The following is a 22,127-nucleotide window of genomic DNA, read 5'->3' on the forward strand; positions in this document are numbered from 1 at the left end:
TCTAACAGTCCAACCCAAGGGCTGTGACTTAATTCAAGTTGAGTCTAAATGGTTCCTTCAAGGTCCAACAAAGTGGGTTTTCAAAGGCTTTTTGATTCCATGAAGCCAATTTACACGTTATCAGGGGACTATGGCAAAGACTTTGTCCTGAAGTAGACAGAAAGAGGCTGTGCTGAGTGATGAATGAGACTAAACAGGGTTCTCATGCTTGGTGACTTTGATAAGGATATAATACATAAGAGTTAAGAGCATTATAATTCCCTTTATCACCATATAAACATGTCACTTATCCGGGAAGCATACAATTTATTTGTACGTGGGAATGTAATTTAAAAATTTTCCAAAAACCAGACTGAATCTTGGGAAGCAATTTTCAAGTAAACAAAAACATGCCATGTTAATAAGCCCCCCAACATAATGTGTATGTACACATTTTCCAAAATGCAGACTATGGGAAGGGGAGGGCTTGAAATAGAACCAACCTAGTTGGAATTGTGATCAAAAAGAAAAACTGAAAACAAACCCTAAGAGTATTTACTTTCATGGAGAGCCAGAACAGATAGTGTGTACAAATGGGCTGCATTGTTGGTTGGGAGATTATGGGTGCAGTAAACACAGGCAAAGCATTAGGAGGGGCCCCAAGGTGGGTCACGAGATGCTGGCTAGGAAGGTCAAAGAGCACCTACCCTGGGGTTATGCCTAACCCTTTCATTTTCCTAATCTTTTTTCAAGGTTGGGTTTCCTTCTAGCCCAGGCTGACCTGGAATTCACTATGTAATCTCAGGGAGGCCTCAAACTCACAGTAATACTCCTACCTCAGCCTCCCTAATGCTAGGATAAAAGACATGAGACACCACACCTAGCTCTCATTTTCCTAATCTTGTGTGTGTGTGTGTGTGTGTGTGTGTGTGTGTGGTGTGGGAATTAAACCCAGGGTCTCAGGCACAGGAGGCACTTGCTCTACCACTGAGCCACATCCCCAGGATATGAGTTTGTATTTTACTGTATTTTAGTCACATTTTAAATCTTTCTACAGCTTGGCATTTGTTAGGGCTTCATACATTATTCTCTGTAATTCTCAGAACAACAATGAGCTATTGCTTCACTACACTCTGAGGAGGAAATGGAGGCTCGGCTGTGTGAGCAGCTTTCATGCCATGGCTTCCGGGAGGAACCTACACTCACACTGTGCTCTGGATGCCAAGCAAGGCATTTTCAGCTGCACCACAGTTGCCACGTTCCAATTAAGGAATGGCTAGCAGTCCCAGGAAGAGCATCAGCTCCAAAGAACAGTCTAGCTGTTTCAGATGCCTAAATTCTACTTAAGGATTTACCCCTTAAGTTTAAGGCTTTGTCGACAGTTAAAATACTATTTCCAAAATAGTATTTTGGTGTGCTTGCTACAAGTGCTTCAGGAAATTCTACATGTATGGATGGTGGAAGCATGGTGGTAAGTAAGGTGAAGACAAAAAGGGCAGAAAGAGCCTAAAGTCTTGGATCTAAGCTATGAGGGAGGGAAACAGCAGGGTGGTGGCCAGGTTCTTGTCCTGATGTGGACAGACAGTAACTCTTGGACCCATCACAGGGAGCCAAGCAAGCTAACAAACAGTGGAAGATAAAAGAACCCAGTCATGTGTATGATGGCTCACTTCTATAATCCCAGTGGTGGTGGTTTGATTCAGGTGTCCTCCATAAACTTAGGTGTTATGAATGCCAGGTTCCCAGCTGATGGAGATTTGGGAATTAACACCTCCTGGAGGGAGTGTATTGTTGGGAGTGGGCTTATGGGTGGTATAGTCAGTTTCCTCTTGCCAGTGTCTGGCACACTCTCCTGTTGCTAACCTTATGTTGGCCAGGAAGTGATGTTTACCCTCTTCATGACATCATTTTCCCCTGCCATCCTGGAGCTTCCCCTTGAGCCTGTAAGCCAAACTAAACCTCTTCCCACAAGCTGCTCTTGGTTGGGTGATTTCTACCAGCAATGCGAACCTGACTGCAACACCCAGCATGCAGAATGCTGAGGTAGAAGGATCACTGGGAGTTCAAGGCCAACCAGGACTACAGAGTGAGTTCCAGATCACCGTGGGTTATGGTAAAACCCTACCTCACAAAAACTAAAACTGACTGAGGAGATGGTTCAGTGGGTAAGAGTATTTGCTGCAAAAGCATGAGGTCTAGACTTCAATCCTCAGCACCCACATGAGGGGCATGCCTGTAACCTCACTGCTGAGTGGGGCAGAGATAAGACAATTGTCAAGACTTTCTGGTCAGCCTGCCTAACAACAACAACAACAAAAGAAAACAGGGAGCTCCAGGTTCAGCAGACTCTGTCTCAGGGAAATAAGGTAGAAGAGTAATAGAGAACACCTGACATCTTCCTCTGGTCTCTGCACACGTGCGCATAGGGCACACATACCTGCACATGCACACACACACACACACACACACACACACACACACGAGAGAGAGAGAGAGAGAGAGAGAGAGAGAGAAGGAGAGAGAGAGAACCCTGCCAGCTATCTACATCTATAGGTAAAGACAAGCTGAAAAAAATGGGGAAGACTTTCCATTTTGAACTTGTGAGCTAGATGATTCTTTTTTTTCTTTTTTTGGGGGGGGCATTTCGAGGTAGGGTCTCACTCTAGCCCAGGCTGACCTGGAATTCACTATGAAGTTTCAGGGTGGCCTAGAACTCACGGCGATCCTCCTACTTCTGCCTCCTGAGTGCTGGGATAAAAGGCGTGTGCCACCACGCCCAGCTTAGATGATTCTTATTAACAGACATGAATTGGCTGTGGGTGATGACTCACTTCACAAGACTCTGGGAACCTCTTCTGACACCTCAGGAATGGCAGGTAAACAAAGACCCCTCCACGGAAGGAACCACCTCATGGCTTTACACACCTAGGCTCTCCTAGCCTTGCTGTAGGCTGAGGTGCTGACATCTGGACTGTTCTGTGATTCTTTTTTCTTTTTTTTTTTTTAATTAATGGTGTAGAGTTAGTTATGAAATTTGTAGGAAAATGGATGGATCTGGAAAGGATTATACTAAGTGAGGGAACCCAGACCCAGAAAACCAAACGTTATATCTTCTCTCTCATATGTAGATCCTAGCTATAAATGATTGGACTTCTATGTGAATAGGAAGAAAACTCAGTAGCAGAGCCCAGTAAGCTAGAAAGGAGATATAAAGGGAATAGAAAGGATGCGGGGGGGGGGGGGACTTAATAGGATGGTATTATATATATGTAAGTAGAAGAACAGATTAATGGGAGTGAAAAGGCCTAAGTGAGGTCAGAGAAAGAGATTGAGTAAAGGGAAGATGGAGGGAGGGCTAATCAAAATCTAAGAGGATATAAATAAATCATATGGAAACCTACTCTTTTTTTGGACAACAGAACACTCAGGAGCCATAAATTGTTACTAGAAAATTTTCAGTGCCACGGATGAGATACCTTCCAGGGAGTTGTTTGCCAGGGATATCTCTGATGCCCCCAAAACATTACAGGCCATTGCTGAGGCCCTTTCCCACCAGGAATCGATGGAAAGACCCTATTGCTGAAGACTCCATATATGTGGGCTGCAAGGTCACTGAGAAATCCTGCTGGAACTAAGCTGAAAACCTCCATGTAGACCAGCTGACAGAAAGCTGGAAAAGGCCACACTGCATGCAGCTCAATGGCAGAGAGAGAAATCACCAGTGAAGATACTCCCCAGTGGACACTGCAAGCCTTATATTTAGCCAACCAGGCCAATGAGCCAACAGGTGCAGTAGTGGCATGTCTGTTATGGGGGAAACCAACTGCCCTCTAATTTGACGGGAGGCCTGCTCCATGGGAGGGAATACATCCCTGATATTGAAAACCTACAACAGGGGTAGTCATTAGCCCTAGGGGTGTAATGTCTGCTGGTGTCTGGCTAAATATATATACTATGCTCACCAAATTGCCTAGTAAGCACTTCCCTTAATGTTCATACCCATATATTAATGCTACTCTCACTTTTTGTTAGAGGACCTTCTCTTTTCAGATGGCAGTGACCTTGGGATGACTCAGAAGGCATCACAGTGCTGAAAAGTGACAGAGGAGTGCTCAGCACTACAATATCTCTATCACACCTTCCAAGGCTTATGGTCCATTGTGGGTAAGGTGGCAGAAAGAATGTAAGAGCCAAAGGAAGGGTAGGATTCCTTACAACATGCTTCTCTAGACACAAAATGGCCTGGATATCTGTGAATTCACAGTGCCTGATACTACCTACACAAGACCATCATAATAGGAGGAAAAGATGATGACATCAAAATAAAAGAGAGACTGATTGAGAGGGGGAGGGAATATGTTGGAGAGTGAAGTTTCAAAGGGGAAAGTGGGGAGAGGGAGGGAATTACCATGGGATATTGTTTACAATCATGGACACTGTTAATTATTAAAAAAAAAAAAAACAGTTTATGTCAACACTCAACATGTAGTATTTTTATGATGGCAGCCCAGCCAACTAATACTCACTAAACCAAGCAGACCTATATTAAAATCAATAGTATTTTAATATTTTTCCAACCTAAAAAATAAAAAAGAATAAATGCTGTAGGGTAGTACTTTTTTAAATTTTTCATTTTATTTTTATTTTATTTGTGTGTGTGTGAGAAAGAATGGGCGTGCCAGGGCATTCAGCTGCTGCAAACAAACTCCAGAAGCATGTGCCACCTTGTGTATCTGGCTTACATGGGTCCTGGGGGACATCAAACCTGGGTCCTCTGGCTTTGCAGGCAAGTACCTTATCTGCTAAGCTATCCCCGCAGCCCAGTTCTGGGATTCTTTTCTTTCTTTCTTTCTTTTTTTTTTTTTTTTTTTGACTGTAAAATATTTATATTTCAAGTCATTCAGTTTTACTATCTGATTATTTACCTTTACCAAATGAATGTGTAATTTGAACATGTTCACTAACAAGTCCAGGGATTTACTTTTTTTCAGGACTGAATCTTAAAGCTATATGTCAAATTCTCTGCTTAATTTATTTTTGTCAGTATTATCTGATAGATATTCTATTAGCCAAATGAAAAATCACTTTGGACACACTACATATCAACTTACCAGTCATGGTGTATTAGTTGTATTGTTATACTAGCAGGAATTGTTCTGGGATTCTTTTTTTAAAAATATTTTATTTTTATTTATTTATTTGACAGAAAAAGGGAGAAAGAGAGAGAGAGAGAACGGGCATGCCAGGGCCTCCATCCACTATAAACAAACTCCAGACACATGAGCCCCCTTGTGTATCTGGCTAATGGGGTTCAATTCCTGGGGAATTGAACCAGGGTCCTTTGGCTTTACAGGCAAATGCCTTAACCACTAAGGCATCCCTCCAGCCCAGTTCTAGGATTCTTATAGGGCCTCATTCTCCTATAAGCCCTTAGGAACTTGGTCCAGAAAGTACTTCTTCCACATGTACCTTCAAAGGTCTAGACCACCTAAGGACTAACCTTGAATAGTGCCCCTCAATTGCAAAAGGGGAGTCTCTAATATAATCCATCATATGGGAGCCACTGCACCTGCCAGTTTCTATGTGGCACAGTGCACTAACATGAGGGTGGGATGTCATGCTTCTCAGAGTAGGCTCTTAGTGAAGGTTGACTGCAGGGAATACTGCACCCTGTCTGGCTGGTAGGACCAGCTTGTACATGAGGGCACTGATTCTCGGTGGCTCCTGACCCAAGTCTGAGGGGACACTGTGGAGACAGCCCTGAAGCCCTCAGCACCTGGTGACAGCATCATGCTGGTATACTCACAGTCCACACAGCTCTTGCTGACTGAACTGTCATGTTCTGTCCCTTTGATGTCAGCTCTCAGGGTCACTTTCAGTCAGTGTCAATGAGTAACCCTAAAGGTTCCTTTGTCCATCCCCTTTCTGAACCATCCCTATTTTTTGTTTGTACCACCTCTTGGAACACATGACATGGACATGGCATGTCAAAACCCTGGAGGCTCCTGGCAGATATGGTAGATTACCTTGGCATAGTCGAACATGCAGAGGTCAGTGTACATGTCAAGCGCGAGGTTTTCATGCCCGCTCCTCCTATATAGTTTGGCGGCCTCATGGAACTTCCCCTGGTAGGAAAACACATCTGCCAGAAACAGGTCATTGTTGGTCTCTCCTCGCTTCTTCCTCTCCTAGAAAAATTAGAAGCATAGGAAATGGCCTTCGTAGCCATAAGCAGGAAGCAGCCTGCACAAAAGCCCACTGCTGCTATTTTGGGCTGAGTTGCTGGGCCTTCCTGATGGAACCCATGCTTGGCTCATGTGCTTCTCTGTCTCTCACCTACATTTCTGCTGGACAACAAAGGCCAACTTTTCCCAGACCACTGAGAGTCAGAAGAAGAGGTGAACCTTTATTTGTCTAGTGGAAATTCCTAGGCGTTGTTTTCTGTTGTGTATCTCCAAAGCAACCACAGGACAGTCTGACAGTGTGTATGGCCAACTCTTGGATAGTCCCTGAGCTCCCAAAGCCTCAGCCTGGGTGGCTGAGCTATGCCCCAGTATGATGACAAAAAGAAAGTTTAGGGCTTCCACCCAAGATGACCTGTAAAGTAGGATCAGGATCACAGGTGTAATTATGCCCCTATCTCCAAAGAGAAGAAGTAACAAGTACTAACATCCACTAGGTGCTAGGACTTAATACCACATGGCCTCGACTGCTCCCAGGAAAAGTATTACACTGAAGGAAGCTAAGATTCAAGATGAGATATAGGTCAAGGTCAGACACAGCTTGCTCTTTATATCCCCTAATTCTGCCTTCTGAAGCAAAAGGTGATCTCTGTCAGCACATCTAAACATACACGTTTGTGTGCATGAGTGCATGCATGTGTGTGCGCACACATGTGTGCATCTAGGGGTGGGTACATGTGAAGTCATGTGCACTCAGCAGTACTGATAATGAAGAAAAGTGGCTGCACAGTCCCTCTTCCTGTGTTGGAGAACACGCATTAGGCTATAGCTCAAGTATTTGTAAACACTCAGTAGCACCCAGTCCCTCACCCCAGCTTGTTTTTTTTAGCAAGCATACCACGCTAAAGGGAGATGAGACATGGAATCAAATGCCTTGACAAGCCGGTGAAAGTTTTAACAGCTGGAGACAACATGTCTCCTAATGACAAAAAAAAAAAAAAAAAAAAGCCATCACATACTTTAGGCTAATCACCCAAACAGGTTAACTTCTAATACTTAGGATGAATTAAAATCTTGCAGTGAGATAAGGAGGAAGTTTCAGTAGGTATGGGATGTAGGCCATATTCATTTTCAGGCCACAGAAGAGCCCCATATTGATCAGGTGTCAACACAGTCAGATTCTTCTAATAGTATGCTGCCAGCTTAGCTACCCAACAGGACCCAGTGAGGAACCAAAGCTCTCTCAGTAATGCTGACCACCTTCAGGCAGGAAGCTAAGGCCTCAGAGCATATTCCAAGGCACTATGCTTTTCTCAAGAGAAAAATCTACAAACATGATTGACTTCTCAGCTCACAGCACACTAGCAGAGGCAGACATTCTGAACTAAGACATGACAAGTGACAGCAGGAGTTGGCTATCACAGAGGCCAGCTACTTCTGTCCAGAGAAAAGTGATATTCTGTAGCTTTGGATTAAGACCCTGAGGCCCCAGGCCAGCTGTGCTAAGAGTCAGCCCTGAGAACAGGCAAAGAGACGGCTCCCAACTGGTCCATAAGTGGGCAAACCACTGAAGACACGGATGTGTGGCCTATTAGGGTAGATGTGAAGGTACCACAGGGTAAAGATAGAAGAGCTTATGGTAACAGGCTTGACCATGGCCCTTGGGGATATGACACAGCCTCTCTGAACTTTTGTTTCTTCTCCCATCATACTGAGCTAACAACAGTACCTGCCTCAATAAGTTAGGAACAGTGACACATTGGTCATGACTTTGGCATGGAGTGAACTCAACAAACAGTCACAATGCTGTCATTCTTCACAGGCTTTGATCCCTGAGGGCCTCCCCTGAAGTCTCAGGTCTGCCCACTGGGCCTGGCACAAGGCTGGGCCCACCACAGGTGTTAATTCTGCTGAACTACATTAGAGGGACAAGACACTTGCTGATTTTCTCACTGATTCCATCTGGGAACTCAAATATGTCTCACATTCCCTTAGATTCACAATAAATCTGTTCAGGAGAGAAAAAAAATGTAAGCCTTTTTACAGATAGTCAGACAGCACTGCGATACAGAGAAATTAAAAATAGTGTCTACCATCACCCACAAATGGTGCACTCAAAACCAGCTTCCTCAGTCTATCTCAGGCCTTCTGGGTTGGGCAGACATGGTGGATCTCAATGTGGCTCAGATATATTTGGGAAATGCCTCCACCACTGGCAGATTACTAAGTCAGGGAAGATGGCAACTAGCTAGCCACCAGGCTGGGGATACAAACCAGGCTCTGAGAGCCTGTTTTTGTCTCAGGGCTGTCCTGGGGGAGAACTGATACCATTCCACAGACAAGAAACTAATGCTCAGAGAGATCACCCAGCTACCAAGTGACAGATTCATAGGCTATCTCCTGTGTGGCCATCCTGCCTCCCAGAACAGATACCATGGCCAATGTACCCATATACACAGGACTGCCTCCTGCTACTTTCTGAGAAGGAAGATGGTTTCATCTGTTACCTCAATGTTGCTGATCAGCTCCAGGTATCGTAGATCCTGGACTCTGGTGAAGGCCTATGAGGAAGGAATAAGAATGGAATCATGAGTCTGGGGAGATGGCTCAGCAGTTAAAGGTGCTTGCTTGCAGGGGGAAGAAAAATGGCTTAGTGGTTAAAGCACTTGCCTGAAAAGCCTCAGGACCCAGGTTCAATTCTCTAGGACCCATGTAAGCCAGATGCACAAGGTAGCACATGTGCCTGGAGTTCATTTGCAGTGCCTAGAGGACCTGGAGCGCCCATTTTTTTTCTCTCTCTATCTGCCTCTCTCTCAAATAAATAAACAACATATTTAAAAAGGTGCTTGCTTGGCTACCATCATGAAAACAAATGATCATAAATGCTGGCAGGGATGAGGAAAAAGAGGAACCCTTCTACACTGTTGGTGGGAATGCAATCTGGTCTAGCCATTGTGGAAGTCAGTGTGGAGGTTCCTAAGACAGCTAAAAATTGATCTACCATATGACTCAGCTATAGCACTCCTAGGCATATATCCTAAGGACTCATCCCATTTCCTTAGAAGTACATGTTCAACCATGTTTATTGACACTCAATTCTTAATAGCTGGGAAATGGAACCAGCCTAGATGTCCCTCAACTGATGAGTGGATAATGAAGATGTGGCACATTTATACAATGGAGTTCTACTCAGCAATAAAAAAAAAAAAAATGAAGTTATGAAAGTTGCAGGAAAATGGATGGATCTGGAAAGGATTATACTAAGTGAGGTAACCCAGGCCCAGAAAGCCAAGCGCTGCATGTTCTCCTTCATATGTGGATCCTAGCTACAGATGATTGGGCTTCTGTATGAGAAGGAAAAAACTCAGTAGGAGAGACCAGTAAGTTAAAAAGGACATATAAAGGGAAGAGAAAGGAAGGGAGGAGGGTACCTAATAGGTTGGTATTGTATATATATAAGTAAAAGAATAGAATAGGGTGAAAAGGCCCAAAGTAAGGTCAGGGGAAGAGATTGAGTAAAGGAAAGGTGAAGCAAGGGCTAATCAAAATCTAAGAGGATGTAAATAAATCATATGGAATCCTCCGGTTTCGGACAATGGAACACTCAGGAGCCATATATTGTTGTTAGAAAATTTTCAGTGCCAGAGATGGGATACCATCAGTGAATTGTTGGCCAGGTAGGACCCTGATGCCCCAAAACATTATGTACCATTGCCGAGGTCCTTGGTTTCCCACCAGGAATCGATGGTAAGACCTTATTGCTGAAGACTCCACATACTTGGGCTGCAAGGCCACTGAAAAATCCTGCTGGAACTGAGCTGATAACCTCCTCCATGTAGACCAGCTGACAGAAAGCTGGAAGAAGCCATTCTACATGTAGTTCAATGGGAGAAAGAGATACCACCAGTGAAGATACTCAACAGTGGACACTGCAAGCCTTATAATTGGCCAGCCAGCCCAAATGAGCCAAAGGGTGCAATAGTGGCACGTCTGTCATGGTGGAAGCCACCTGCCCTCTAACTGGACTGGAGGCCCGCTCCATGGGGGGGAATACACCCCTGATACTGAAAACTTAAAACAGGGGTAGTCATGAGCCTTAGGGGTGTAATATCTGCTGATGTCTGGATAAGTGTATATACTATGCTTATCAAACTGCCCAGTAAGCACTTCTCTTAATATTTATACCCTTATATTAATGCTAATCTCACTTTGGGTAGAGAATCTTCTCTTTTCAGATGGTAGTGACCTTGGGATGACTCAGAAGGTATCAGGTGCTGGAAAGAAGTGACTGGAGTACTGAGTAACATCTCGATCACACCTTCCAAGGCTCAGGGTCTAATGCGGAAAAGGTGGCAGAAAGAATGTAAGAGCCAAAGGAAGGGTAGGACTTCTTACAACGGGCTCCTCCAGACCCAAAATGACCTGGATATCCATGACCTCACAGTGCCTGACACTGCCTACACAAGACCATCATAAGAGGAGGAAAAGATCATGACATCAAAATAAAAGAGAGACTGATTGAGATGGGGAGGGGATATGATGGAGAATAGAATTTCAAAGGGGAAAGTAGGGGGGTATTATCATGGGATATTTTTTATAATCATGGAAAATGTTAATAAAAATTGAGAAAAATAAATAAATAAAAAGGTGCTTGCTTGCAAAGCGTACTGGCCTGGGTTCAATTCCTCAGGACCCACATAAAGCCAGATGCACAAAGTGGCACATAAATCTAGAGTTCATCTGCAGCAGCAAGAGGGCTGACACACCCATCTTCATGCTCCCTCTCTCATAAATAAATAATTTGTTTTTTGTTGTTTTATCGAGGTAGAGTCTCACTCTAGCCCTGGCTGATCTGGAATTCACTATGTTGTCTCAGGGTGGCCTCGAACTCATGGTGGTCCTCCTACCTCTGCATCCCAAGTGCTGGGATTAAAGATGTGCACCACCACAGCTGTTTTTTTTTTTTTAAGAATGGAAGAATTATCTGCCTTCTTGCCTTCCACTGTGGGTGAATGGATGGGGGAGGGAGATGTACATTAAACTCTAAAAAGAGAGCCAGCAAGGAGGGAAGGCAAGACTAATTCATGCAGCATTGTGTGCTCAGGTATGCCACCCAGTGAGTCATGGCACAGCTTATCCCAAGGATTTGTCTATACAAAGAATGGTAAAAGAGTCCTGAGTGCATCAATTGTTTTGGGATTAAGTAAAACAGAACTATGACCTTTCAGTATGTGATGGAGCCCTGTGCAAGATGCTGCCTATTAGGAAGGATGGGTTGGGCTGACCCTGAGGCAGTGGCCTTGGCAGAGTGGGCAAGAGTCCACACAAATGTCCTGGTGAATTGGATGGGAAGCAGGAGACTTCTCTGCTCATCTGATGAAGTACACAGGTCACACAGAGCCCATAGGCAGCAAAGAGGAAGAGGGGAAAACTAAGGGAAGAACAAATCATCCTGTCTCTAAAAGACAAATTCTCACACACACCTTGAACATGGAGTCCCTGCTTAGATTCTCAGTAGAGCTAGACCTTAGTACATGTACTGCTAAAAGGTGTCACTGAAGCCTCTTTTGTAGCTTCCAGGTTCTTCAAGGAGCTCAGCGGGACACTCCTTCAGGCCACTCAGATATGCTTTTTGCATTGTCCATTTGAAATGGGCTAATGTGCCTACAGGAAGCAGCAGCTCCAGGAGCCTTTCCAATTTAAAATGCAAAACAACCCTGGTCACTTGAAGCCTTAGCTGAGCTGTATGGCACCCTTTCTCCTAAAAACAATGGGGGAAAAGAACAAGTCATCCAGCTCTGGCTGCCTCACAGACAACCACAGTGTGACTTCATCATTTCACCCTGCAGGGCCAGCATCATGTCACAGGGCTGGGGACCTACAGATTAATTTGACTTGGCTTCTGTTCCCCTCCCTTGTTCTGAGGCTCACTGTGGAAAAGGGGATATAGACACATTAAATAGAATGCCAAATCTCCCTGAGGCAAGAGCTACACAAGCACGAAGCAGGTACCCTTCTGAAGATACACTCTGCAGAAGCTGGGCAGTGGCAGAAGGATTAGGCAAACCATTGCTTAGGAGGATCCAGAAATGTGTGGTTTCTTTCCTTCTTTCTTCCTTTTTTCTTTTTCTTTTTATGAAATAGGGTCTTACTATACTGCTTAGGCTGTCCAGAAACTCCTGGGCTCAAGGGATTCTCCCACCTGAACCTCCGAAGAATCTGGGGTACAGGTGTATGCCAAGCGCCCAGCAAGTAAGTGTCCTTGGTGAAGAATTGGTAAAAGGCTATCATGTGAGTAAGGAGTCTGAGGGACTACACTGAAACTTCATAAGTCTCCTTCCAAATCTGTTTCCTGAAGCAAGAACGGAGTCAGACCCTAATACAGGCAGTGGGAGGACTCTTAGATCTTGGTTCAGTTCTGAGGCTTCCATCTTGGGGGCCTGAACCTACTTCCTCTCTGCTTCTGGCCTCCAGCCAACTCCTTTGCAAATAGACAATCTAGTGACACCCGCTCTAAAGGTCTTTCAGGGTCTGGGTGATGGATTCTTGAACTCAAGAAATCCCTGTGGGATCTCTCTGACTTTCTTTAGCACTGTTATCTGCAGAGTCAGGGCACTGGCTGAAATGGCCAGTCACAAGACTGTCAATAACCACCACATGGGGAAGTGGGAGCAGGAAAGCAGCTGCATCTCAACCTGCACGGAGCAACTCTCTGGTGCCATCTAGTGGAAACATCCGTCTAGACCAGAACCCTCCAGCAAACTTGGAGGGTGTGGGAAGAATGAGACTGAGAAATTACCAAATTATAGCCTCTGGTCAAAATCTTGAGGATTTTCTAAATGTCATGTTGTCCACAAGAAAATTTATACTGTTTCTATGTGTCAATGAAAATAACTAAAGAAAAAAATAAAATAACTGAAGAGAAAAGCAGGACGTGGTGGCGCACACCTTTATTTAATCCCAGCACTCAGGAGGCAGAGGTAGGAGGATTGCCATGAGTTCGAGGCCACCCTAAGACTACATAGTGAATTCCAGGTCAGCCTAAGCTATAGTGAGACTTTACCTTGAAAAACTAAAATAAATAAATAAATAAGTAAAATAAAATAAAATAAAATAACTAAAGAGGGCAGGAGAGATGGCTTAGTGGTTAAAGGCACTTGCCTGCAAAGCCAAAGAACCCAGGTTCAATTCTCCAGGACCCACGTAAACCAGATGGACAAGGTAGCACATGCATCTGGAGTTAGTCTGCAGCAGCCTAAGGCCCTGGTGTGCCCATTTCCCCCCCCACCCCCTTTTTTTCTCTCTCTCTCAAATAAAATAAATTTAAAGAAACACTGTTCTAATAAAGAATCATGTACTTTACAAAATTATTTCACTTCTTAGAGAGTGCTTTTGGTTTTTTTTTTTGGTTTTGTGAGGTAGGGTCTCACTCTGGTCCAGGCTGACCTGGAATTAACTCTGTAGTCTCAGGGTGGCCTTGAACTCACGGCGATCCTCCTACCTCTGCCTCCCAAGTGCTGGGATTAAAAGCGTGCACCACCACGCCCGGCGAGAGTGCTTTTGGGATACAGAGCAGGGTACAAAATGAACCAGAGGGTCATAGCCAGTTTCAGTTCCCTCTACTGAAGCACTTGCTCAGCAATCAGCCAAGGTACTTTGCTAGGTTGCGTGGGGTAATACTAATATAAGCTGGGAATTTGGTTCTAGGTATGTGGAATTAACAACCTATAGGAAAGACACGTAATTTCATTTCCAGCTAAAACAAACAGAACACACAGGGTGGCGCACACCTTTAATCCCAGCACTCAGAAAGCAGAGGTGGGAGGATCACCAGGAGTTCAAGGACAGCCTGAGACTACAGAGTGAGTTGAACCCAGGTCAGCCTGAGCTAGAGTCAGACCCTGTCTCACAAAACCAAACCAAAACAAACAATCCCCCCAAACCAAACAAAACAGAACATATCCCCAGGTATTCTTTGTTTATTCTTCACTAATGCTGGCATTTCTGGGTGGGGCAGGAGAAGGAAGTACCTTCTGAGAGCTGTCTTTCTTCTCCTGAGTTCCTAAAGCCTTCCTGTAGTACTTTCCTGATACTTAGCCCACCTAAAAATATAATGTAGATAATTATCAAGTTATAAGCATTTTCCTTTTTAAATTTTTTTTAGAGAGAGAGAGAGAAAGAATTGGCATGCCACGGCCTCAGCCACTGCAATCAAACTCCAGATGCTTTTGCCACCTAGTGGGCATGTGTGATCTTGTGCTTGCCTCACCTTTGTTGTGTCTGGCTTACGTGGGATCTAGAGAGTTGAACATGAGTCCTTAGGCTTCATAGGCAAGCACCTTAACTGCCAAGCCATCTCTCCAACCCCACTTTCCTTTTTGTGTGTGAATGAAACCAGGGACTTACACATGTTAGCTAAGTGCTCTATCACTAAGCTGTGCCCTAACCCCTTCTTGTAATATGGCTAGCACATGTGCTTCTAAACTCCTCTTTACTAAGCCTAAGCAAGCCTTGCTACTCTGAGAAATACATGTGGGGTACATTGCATCTTTACCCCATTTTAGAAGCCAGGCTGAAGGAAGTGGCTCTGGATTCCAGGGTACAGCTGGCTCTGAGTTGTATTCTGGTTCTGTTACTTTCTCTTCAAGTCCTGCCCAGAAGTCCTGACCTAACTGTTTAACAGGAGGAGGTGTGGCATACCTCCATACCAGCCTACTAGTCTGGGCAAAAGGAGACTCTCTTACTTGAGTGTGAGAGAGACAGAGTGGATGGAAAAGCAGGAGGGGAGAGGGGCAACCTCAACACCCATATGGAAACCAAACCTGGAAATATACCTGGGCTTTTTTTAGTTAGTTTGTTTTTTTCTTTTGAGGCAGGTCTTGCTCACTCACTTAAGAGCTTCCTCTGTAGTCCCAGCCTGGCCTGGAACTCAACAGCGATCCCCACTCTGCCTCCCAAGTACTGGGATTAAAGATGTGTACAACCAGCCCACCTGGGCTTTTTTTAATGTCCAGAAAGGGATTGAATATTTTCTAGCCCCTTCTGTAGCTTTAACTGATGAAACTAGGAAATTACACAATGAATCAAGCCTACGAATCATGCTGTAAAGGTGTGACAGAATAGCCATGAGGGTGTGGGAGATGTGAGCACACTGCTGTCCGAATCAGACAGCTAGGCCATCTCCTCCACCACCCTCAGCTGAGTGCTAAAACCCACAGTGGTTTAATAAATGGCTGATGTTCATACCTAGCATAAGAACTACTGTTTACTGAGTGCCTGTCATGTGCCAGGTTTTTATCTAGCTGCTTTACATAAATAATAGCTACTGACAACCAGAATCCAACAGATGCATGTCTGGTGTCTGGCCCTACTGGCATTATCTGTTTAGATCTTCATAACTTGGTAAGGACAGGACCTAGCCTCCCAGAATCCTCCAGAGAAGCAATCTTGAGAAGGCTGTTTGTCCCAGTGATGGAGTGGCTGAGCAGAGACTAGAACTCAGGGCAGTCTGACTCTAGAGCCTGCTACAGTTGGCTTCTGCCCCCCCTCGGTGTCACTTCTTCTTCTTTTTTTTTTTTTGGTTTTTCGAGGTAGGGTCTCACTCTAGATCAGGCTGACCTGGAATTCACTATGTAGCCTCAGGGTGGCCTCGAACTCATGGTGGTCCTCTTACCTCTGCCTCCCGAGTGCTGGGATTAAAGGCGTGCGCCACCATGCCTGGCACCTGGATTCTTTCTATCTCTTTAAGGGCTCCTCCAAGAACCATATTGTAATTCTCACTGGCTAGACACCTACCTTCTTTGCAGTTTCAAACTCTAATCCTTCTAGAGCTTCCATGGCCAGCTCACGCCAATCAGTGTCTGTCACACCCAAGCAAGCAATCTGATAGGCTTCTTTGAACATTTTCCTGTCCAGGTACTGGTACATGGGGGCAGACTGTGGGAAATCAAAAGAGAAGCTTCAGTTCAGAGTGGTAGAAAGAATCAGCTTCCAGCCAAGCCTGCTTCCTGATGCGTGCAATGATTTCACTCAAAATGTCTGCCATGCTTCAGTAATCAATCAGCACCCTTCCCAGCCCACCAATGCACCTTCCGTTCTGCCACCCCTCTCCACTGAGCCACAGTGCTCCTGGAACCCACTTCCCACCTTCACCCTTCCTCATCCTCAGTCTTGCCTCACTGTAAGAATCTTACCTTCTCTGGAGACTCTGCCCTTCTCCCCCCTCAACAAATCTTGGGTCAGCTGTAATTCTAGGTCTGTCTGTGGGGTGAGGTTCTGCACACTCTGTGGTGGCAGCAGGGATTATATTGTCCTCTCACACAATAGCAGGCCCTGCATTCTGTCATCTTGTATAGGATGAGCGAATGACATGGCTGACTGGAAGCAAGAGATCTAGGATAGCCTCTTCTCAAAGAGATTGAGAGTGAGTCTGAGAAAGATAAGTGATTTGTTCCAGACTATCCAGCAAAGCTCTGGTGGCAAATTCCCTAGGTCTCTGCTGCTGGAGACCAACTTCCCCTTAAGACAAGGATTCCTGGCTGTGAATACCTTTGAATATTCCCTAATGACTTTTTTTCTGTTTTTGTTTTTTCAAGGTAGAGTCTCACTCTAGCTCAGGCTGACAGGGAATTCACTCTGGAGTCTCAGGGTGGCCTCAAACTATTGGCGACCCTCCTACCTCTGCCTCCAGAGTACTGGGATTAAAGGCGTGCACCACCATGCCTGGTCCCTAATGACTTCTTTGGTAAGGGTTATAAAATACTTTGCATCTGTCCTAACAGCTCTGTATAAGATGTCATTACCCCAGTAACAGCCCAGAAAACAGGGACTGAGGGAAGACAGTGGTCTTGTTTGAGGACAGAGAACAGGAAGTAGCTTGACTCCAGGTCCTATGTCCTTTTTGTCTCATACATGTGCATGAATGTGTGTGTGTGTGCACGCAACATGGGTGCACATGTGCACACACAAGAGCAGATCTGAGCTGGGCCTGGACATCTTTAACAATGAAAGGCCCTGAGCTCATGTGAGCCTGCTGCAGGGACCTACGTCTCTTCTGGATTCCTGGGCAGCAGAGATCAATCAGCCAGTACCCCTGTGCTAATGATTCCCAAATGTGGAGTGCTGTTTTCTCCATTTGGGACCTTTATCTTTTAAATTTCCGGTCCCATTTTTTAGCTTTAGAATTGAAGGAAACATTTTTCTTTTCAGGCCTGTCTGCCCTCTGATAGCATAATGTGTCTACTCCCGAAGGTTTGTCTTTCTTACTGCTGTCACCCACCTCCCTTCCTTTAGGGAGGCTGCTGGGTACTATGAAAAGCTGAACCAGAACCTGGAGCCTGGCTGGGTGCCTTCTGGGTAAATACGTGACCTTTTGTTTAGATGCTCTACCTAGCTTAGACTACTGTGGACAAATAAGAAAGGTATTTTGAAAATGACAAAGTACCTGGTCATAATGAGCAGTCTTTTCCGCACACTATTTGCATTCCACCCTTTCCTCGTGGAAGTTGCCTCCCTTTGCAGACCTCCCTGCGCTCAGGTTTCATCACTTCCTGGAAAGTTTTCCAAACTGGCCCCCACCACACCTCTAACAATGAGTTTTACATGCTAGCTTCTTCATACACTCTGGTCTAGTATATTTGTGTTTTGGGCTTTCACTATTTTATGACTATCTTTAATAGGAAGGAACACTAGTAAGAATTGGGGGAGGCAAAGGAAAAAAATGGGTATAATTAATCCCAACCTGGGCAACATCTCGTTTTACAGAAAAGAGATGAGGCTCCAGAACGAGGGAAGGATTTCACGATGCAGCTGGTTTGGGTGGTAGAGCCAAGCCTTAAAGCCAGTACTCCTTCCCCAAACTGCAGGTCTTCATGCCACCATACTGACCGCTCCCCAAAGGAGGGCCAGCCAGGTATGGAGACGGGACATTGAAACATTAAAACTCAGCATATGACAGACCAATAGACTGGAAACACAGGGACCTGCTTGTGAGGCACAATCTGAATGAGGGTTTGAAAAACACACTAACAGAACCAATGAATTCCTTCTAAGCAACCCCTTATCTGACTGCTGCATTCCAAGTATGATGTCATCATAGCACAAGGAGCCCAAATGAGGCCTGCTGCCCTACTTGGCAGCTCAGACATACCAGCTCTTGCACAAGATGATGTAAATTTCGAAAGGAAACTAAAACTCCCAAGAGAAAGACTGGGGCTTTCTCCCCACTCTGGAGGCCCAAACCACAGAATGGCTGGAAGCAGAGGGGACAGATACAGCCTTTGTCTTGAGATTGCCTTTCCTAATGCTTGGCAGTTTTGGCCTGCTGCATCAGCAAGAAGGCTGGCTATAGCCAATGGACACTTTGGCCACCACCTCTTGAGGTCTTGGTTGAAAGGACCCCAGAGGCCTCTCCAGTTCCTCTTGCCTGGCCAAAGCTAGGTAGCAGCAAATTTTATTTATTTATTTTGGTTTTTCAAGGTAGGGTTTTACTCTAGCTCAGGCTGACCTGGAACTCACTACAGAGTCTCAGGGTGGCCTCAAACTCACAGCGATCCTATCTCTGCCTCCCAAGTGCTGGGATTAAAGGTGTGCGCCACCATGCCCGGCTTGCATTTTTAAGGTTGGGTAAAACCTGCTTGGTACAGATGAGGAAGAGTGAGCTCCTGGTAGGTGTGGTACTTGAGTTTGGATACAAAACAGGAGCAGATAACAATGGCAAGGTTAAGAGTCCAGGGGATGCACTTGTCTTTTCTGCCACCATGTCCTGCCCACTCATCTCTACTGCTTTCTCTTTTTCTGTTTTCTCACATCAGAATTCACTGCCATTGCTTGAATGCCAGCCCTGTGTCAGACACTGGTAGTGGACACTGCCTCAGTAACTCCTGCAACAAGTGACAAGGGCCTCCTCAACTCACAGGAAGATGTGTGTCCACCAGAAGGCCAGATATGTGCAGGGTATGTGAACTAACATAACAGAGCCTACCAAAAAGGCAATCTGTAAAATGTCTGAGTATTGTTTTTAAATTTCAGAGCCTTCTGGCCAAGCATTTCATATTTTGGAACTTATTTCAAGGAGCTAAGTTGGGACAGATGCAGAAACTTAGCTAGAAAGATGCCCACTATTCACAAGAGCAAAAAGCTAGTGAACAGTATTAAATGTCCAACAGCTGGTGCTGGTACAACAAACTGTAATATCCATGTGACAGGAACTACAGCCATTACAAAGAAAGATACTGGTGTAAAACAGGGAGAGGCATGGTCAGAAAAGGGCTCTAGCAAGGTGGTGTAGCTTAGGGGCAGCATCTAACTGTAGAAGGGAACTCTAGGAAGTCTGGGATGCAACTCCAAATCTGTGGTAGAATACATGAACAACTGGATTATAGTTTTGTAAACTGCTACCTTTGGGGGTCAACTGGTCAAAGGTGTAAGGAATATATTATTATCTTTTACAAACACATGATCCTACAATCACCTTAATGTCTGAAAATCCTAGAGTAGCTGGGTGGAGTGGTACAAGCCTTTAATACCAGCACTCAGGAGGCAGAAGTAGGAGGATCTCAGTGAGTTTGAGGCCAGCCTGAGACTACATAGTGAATTCCAGATCAGCCTGGGCTAGATAGAGCAAGACTCTACCTCAAAAAATGAGGAAAAACAAAAAAGATATGGAAACCATGTTTCCATTAGGTTGCTGAGTGAAAAAGCCAGATTACTAGGGATTTTTATATATTTTTGTTAATTATTTGAGAGAGAGAAATAGGCAGAGAGAGAGAAAGAGAGAGAGAGAGAGAGAGAGAGAGAGAGAGAGAGAGAGAGAGAGAGAGAGAGAATGAGCACACCAGGGCCTCTAGCCACTACAAACGAACTCCAGACATGCACTACCTGTGTATCTGGCCTATGTGGGTACTGGGGAATCCGACCTGGGTCCTTAGGCTTTGCAGGCAAGCACCTTAACCACTAAGCCATCTCTCCAGCCTGGGATTTTTTTATTTGTTTGTTTTATTATTTTTAAGTTGTGTGTGTGAGAGACAGGGTTCTCATGTAGCCTAGATTGGTGTCAAACTCACTATGCAGCTGAGGATGGCTCTGAACTCTTATCTTCCTTCCTCCAGTCCTTCTGATGCTAGGATTGTAGGCATGGAAAACCATACTCAGCTGTTGGGTTTTTTTTTTAAGGTTTTTTTAAATTTACTTATTTGAGACAGAGAGAGGGAGGGAGAGAGAGAAAGTTAGTGAAAATGGGCATGCCAGGGCCTCTAGCCACTCACTGCAAACGAACTCCAGACGCATGCACCCCCTTGTGCATCTGGGTAATGTGGGACCTAGGGAATTGAACTGGGATTGTTAGGCTTCGCAGGCATGCACCTTAACCGCTAAGCCATCTCTCTAGCCCCCAGCTGTTTTTTGTTTGTTTGTTTTGAAACAATGTCTTCCTATATTGTATAGGCTACCCTTAAGTTCACAATCCTGCTTCAGCCCTCAGGTATTGGGATTAAAGTCATATACAACCATACCAGTCAGATTACATTTATAGACAAAAATTCAGAAAAAGTGATAGGTCTTCAATATCTAAATGTCAGGTTAAAAGATAATATAAGAGCTAGAGAGATGGCTTAGTAGTTAAGGGGGTTGCCTGCAAAGCCAAAGGACCTAGGTTCAGTTCCCCAGTACCCACATAAGCCAGATGCACAAGGTGGTACATGTGTCTGGAGTTCATTTGTAGTGGCTGGAAGCCCTGGCATGCCATTCTCTATCTCTCTCTCAACTAAAATAACATACTAAAAAAAGATGATATAAGCTGACTATCATGGTTCACCACTATAATCCCAACATTTCAAAGGCTGAGGCAGAAAGATCACCACTGATTCAAGGATAGGTAGGGCTACATTTTGAGTTGTAAGACAGTCTGAAGTTACAGAATGAGACCTATCTCAAAAAATAAGACAAAACAACAACAACAAAAAAGGTGGTGAAAAGAAAGGTGATTACAAGTTTCATTTTCTTGCTTAATAGTCCATTAAAATCAGTAAAGGTAAGTACAGTTAAGTCTGAGGTTTCATTTTTAGGGAATGCTTGCATAAATAAAAAAAATCAATAAGCAAGGAGCTGGAGAGATGGATTAGCAGTTAAGGCATTTGCCTGTGAAGACTAAGGACCCAGGTTAGATTCCCAGTACCCATGTAAATCAGATGCACATGGTGACACATGCATCTGAAGTTCGTTTGCAGTGGCTAGAGGCCCTGGTGTACCCATTCCCCGCCACCCCCACCCCATGCATGCAAATAAATAAATTTTAGAACAACTTTTTATTTTTTTATTTTTTTTTTTTATTTTTTATTTTTTTAACAAATTTTGACCTTTTTTTTTTTTTTTAAATTTTTATTTATTTATTTGAGAGCGACAGACACAGAGAGAAGGACAGAGAGAGGGAGAGAGAGAGAGAATGGGCGCGCCAGGGCTTCCAGCCTCTGCAAACGAACTCCAGACGCGTGCGCCCCCTTGTGCATCTGGCTAACGTGGGACCTGGGGAACCGAGCCTCGAACCGGGGTCCTTAGGCTTCACAGGCAAGCGCTTAACCGCTAAGCCATCTCTCCAGCCCTAGAACAACTTTTTAAAAAGAAACAAATTTTCCAGGCATGGTGGTGGATACCTTTAATCCCACCACTGGGGTGGCCAAGGTAGGAGGATCACTGTGAGTTCAAGACTAGTCTGAGACTACATAGTGAATTTCAGGTCAGTCTGGGCTAGAGCAAGACCAAACCTCAAAAAAAAAAAAAAAAAAAATCCTTACAGCATCATTCCAATTCAATTTAAAAATGTTTAGGTAGAGCCGGGTGTGGTGGTGCACGCCTTTAATCCTAGCACTTGGGAGGCAGAGGTAGGAGGATTGCTGTGAGTTCAAGGCCACCCTGAGAATACAGAGTGAATCCCAGGTCAGCCTGGGCTAGAGTGAGACCCTACCTCAAAAA

General features: G+C 44.7%; 1 protein-coding gene across 3 annotated transcripts in view; it reads right to left on the reverse strand.

Annotated features, from left to right (window-relative positions):
• Nucleotides 1–22,127, reverse strand: part of Ift122 (intraflagellar transport 122) — an 87,359-nt gene that overhangs the window by 18,983 nt on the left and 46,249 nt on the right. For all 3 annotated transcript variants that reach the window (XM_045133736.1, XM_004651583.2, XM_045133735.1), the window contains 3 exons: nucleotides 15,957–16,097; nucleotides 8,669–8,722; nucleotides 6,006–6,167 (listed from right to left, as the gene is read on the reverse strand). In XM_045133736.1, the coding sequence (XP_044989671.1) occupies nucleotides 6,006–6,167; nucleotides 8,669–8,722; nucleotides 15,957–16,097 (357 nt within the window). The remainder of the gene's footprint in view (nucleotides 1–6,005; nucleotides 6,168–8,668; nucleotides 8,723–15,956; nucleotides 16,098–22,127) is intronic.

This window comes from Jaculus jaculus, chromosome 14 (assembly GCF_020740685.1).
Source record: "Jaculus jaculus isolate mJacJac1 chromosome 14, mJacJac1.mat.Y.cur, whole genome shotgun sequence".
NCBI lineage: Eukaryota > Metazoa > Chordata > Mammalia > Rodentia > Dipodidae > Jaculus > Jaculus jaculus.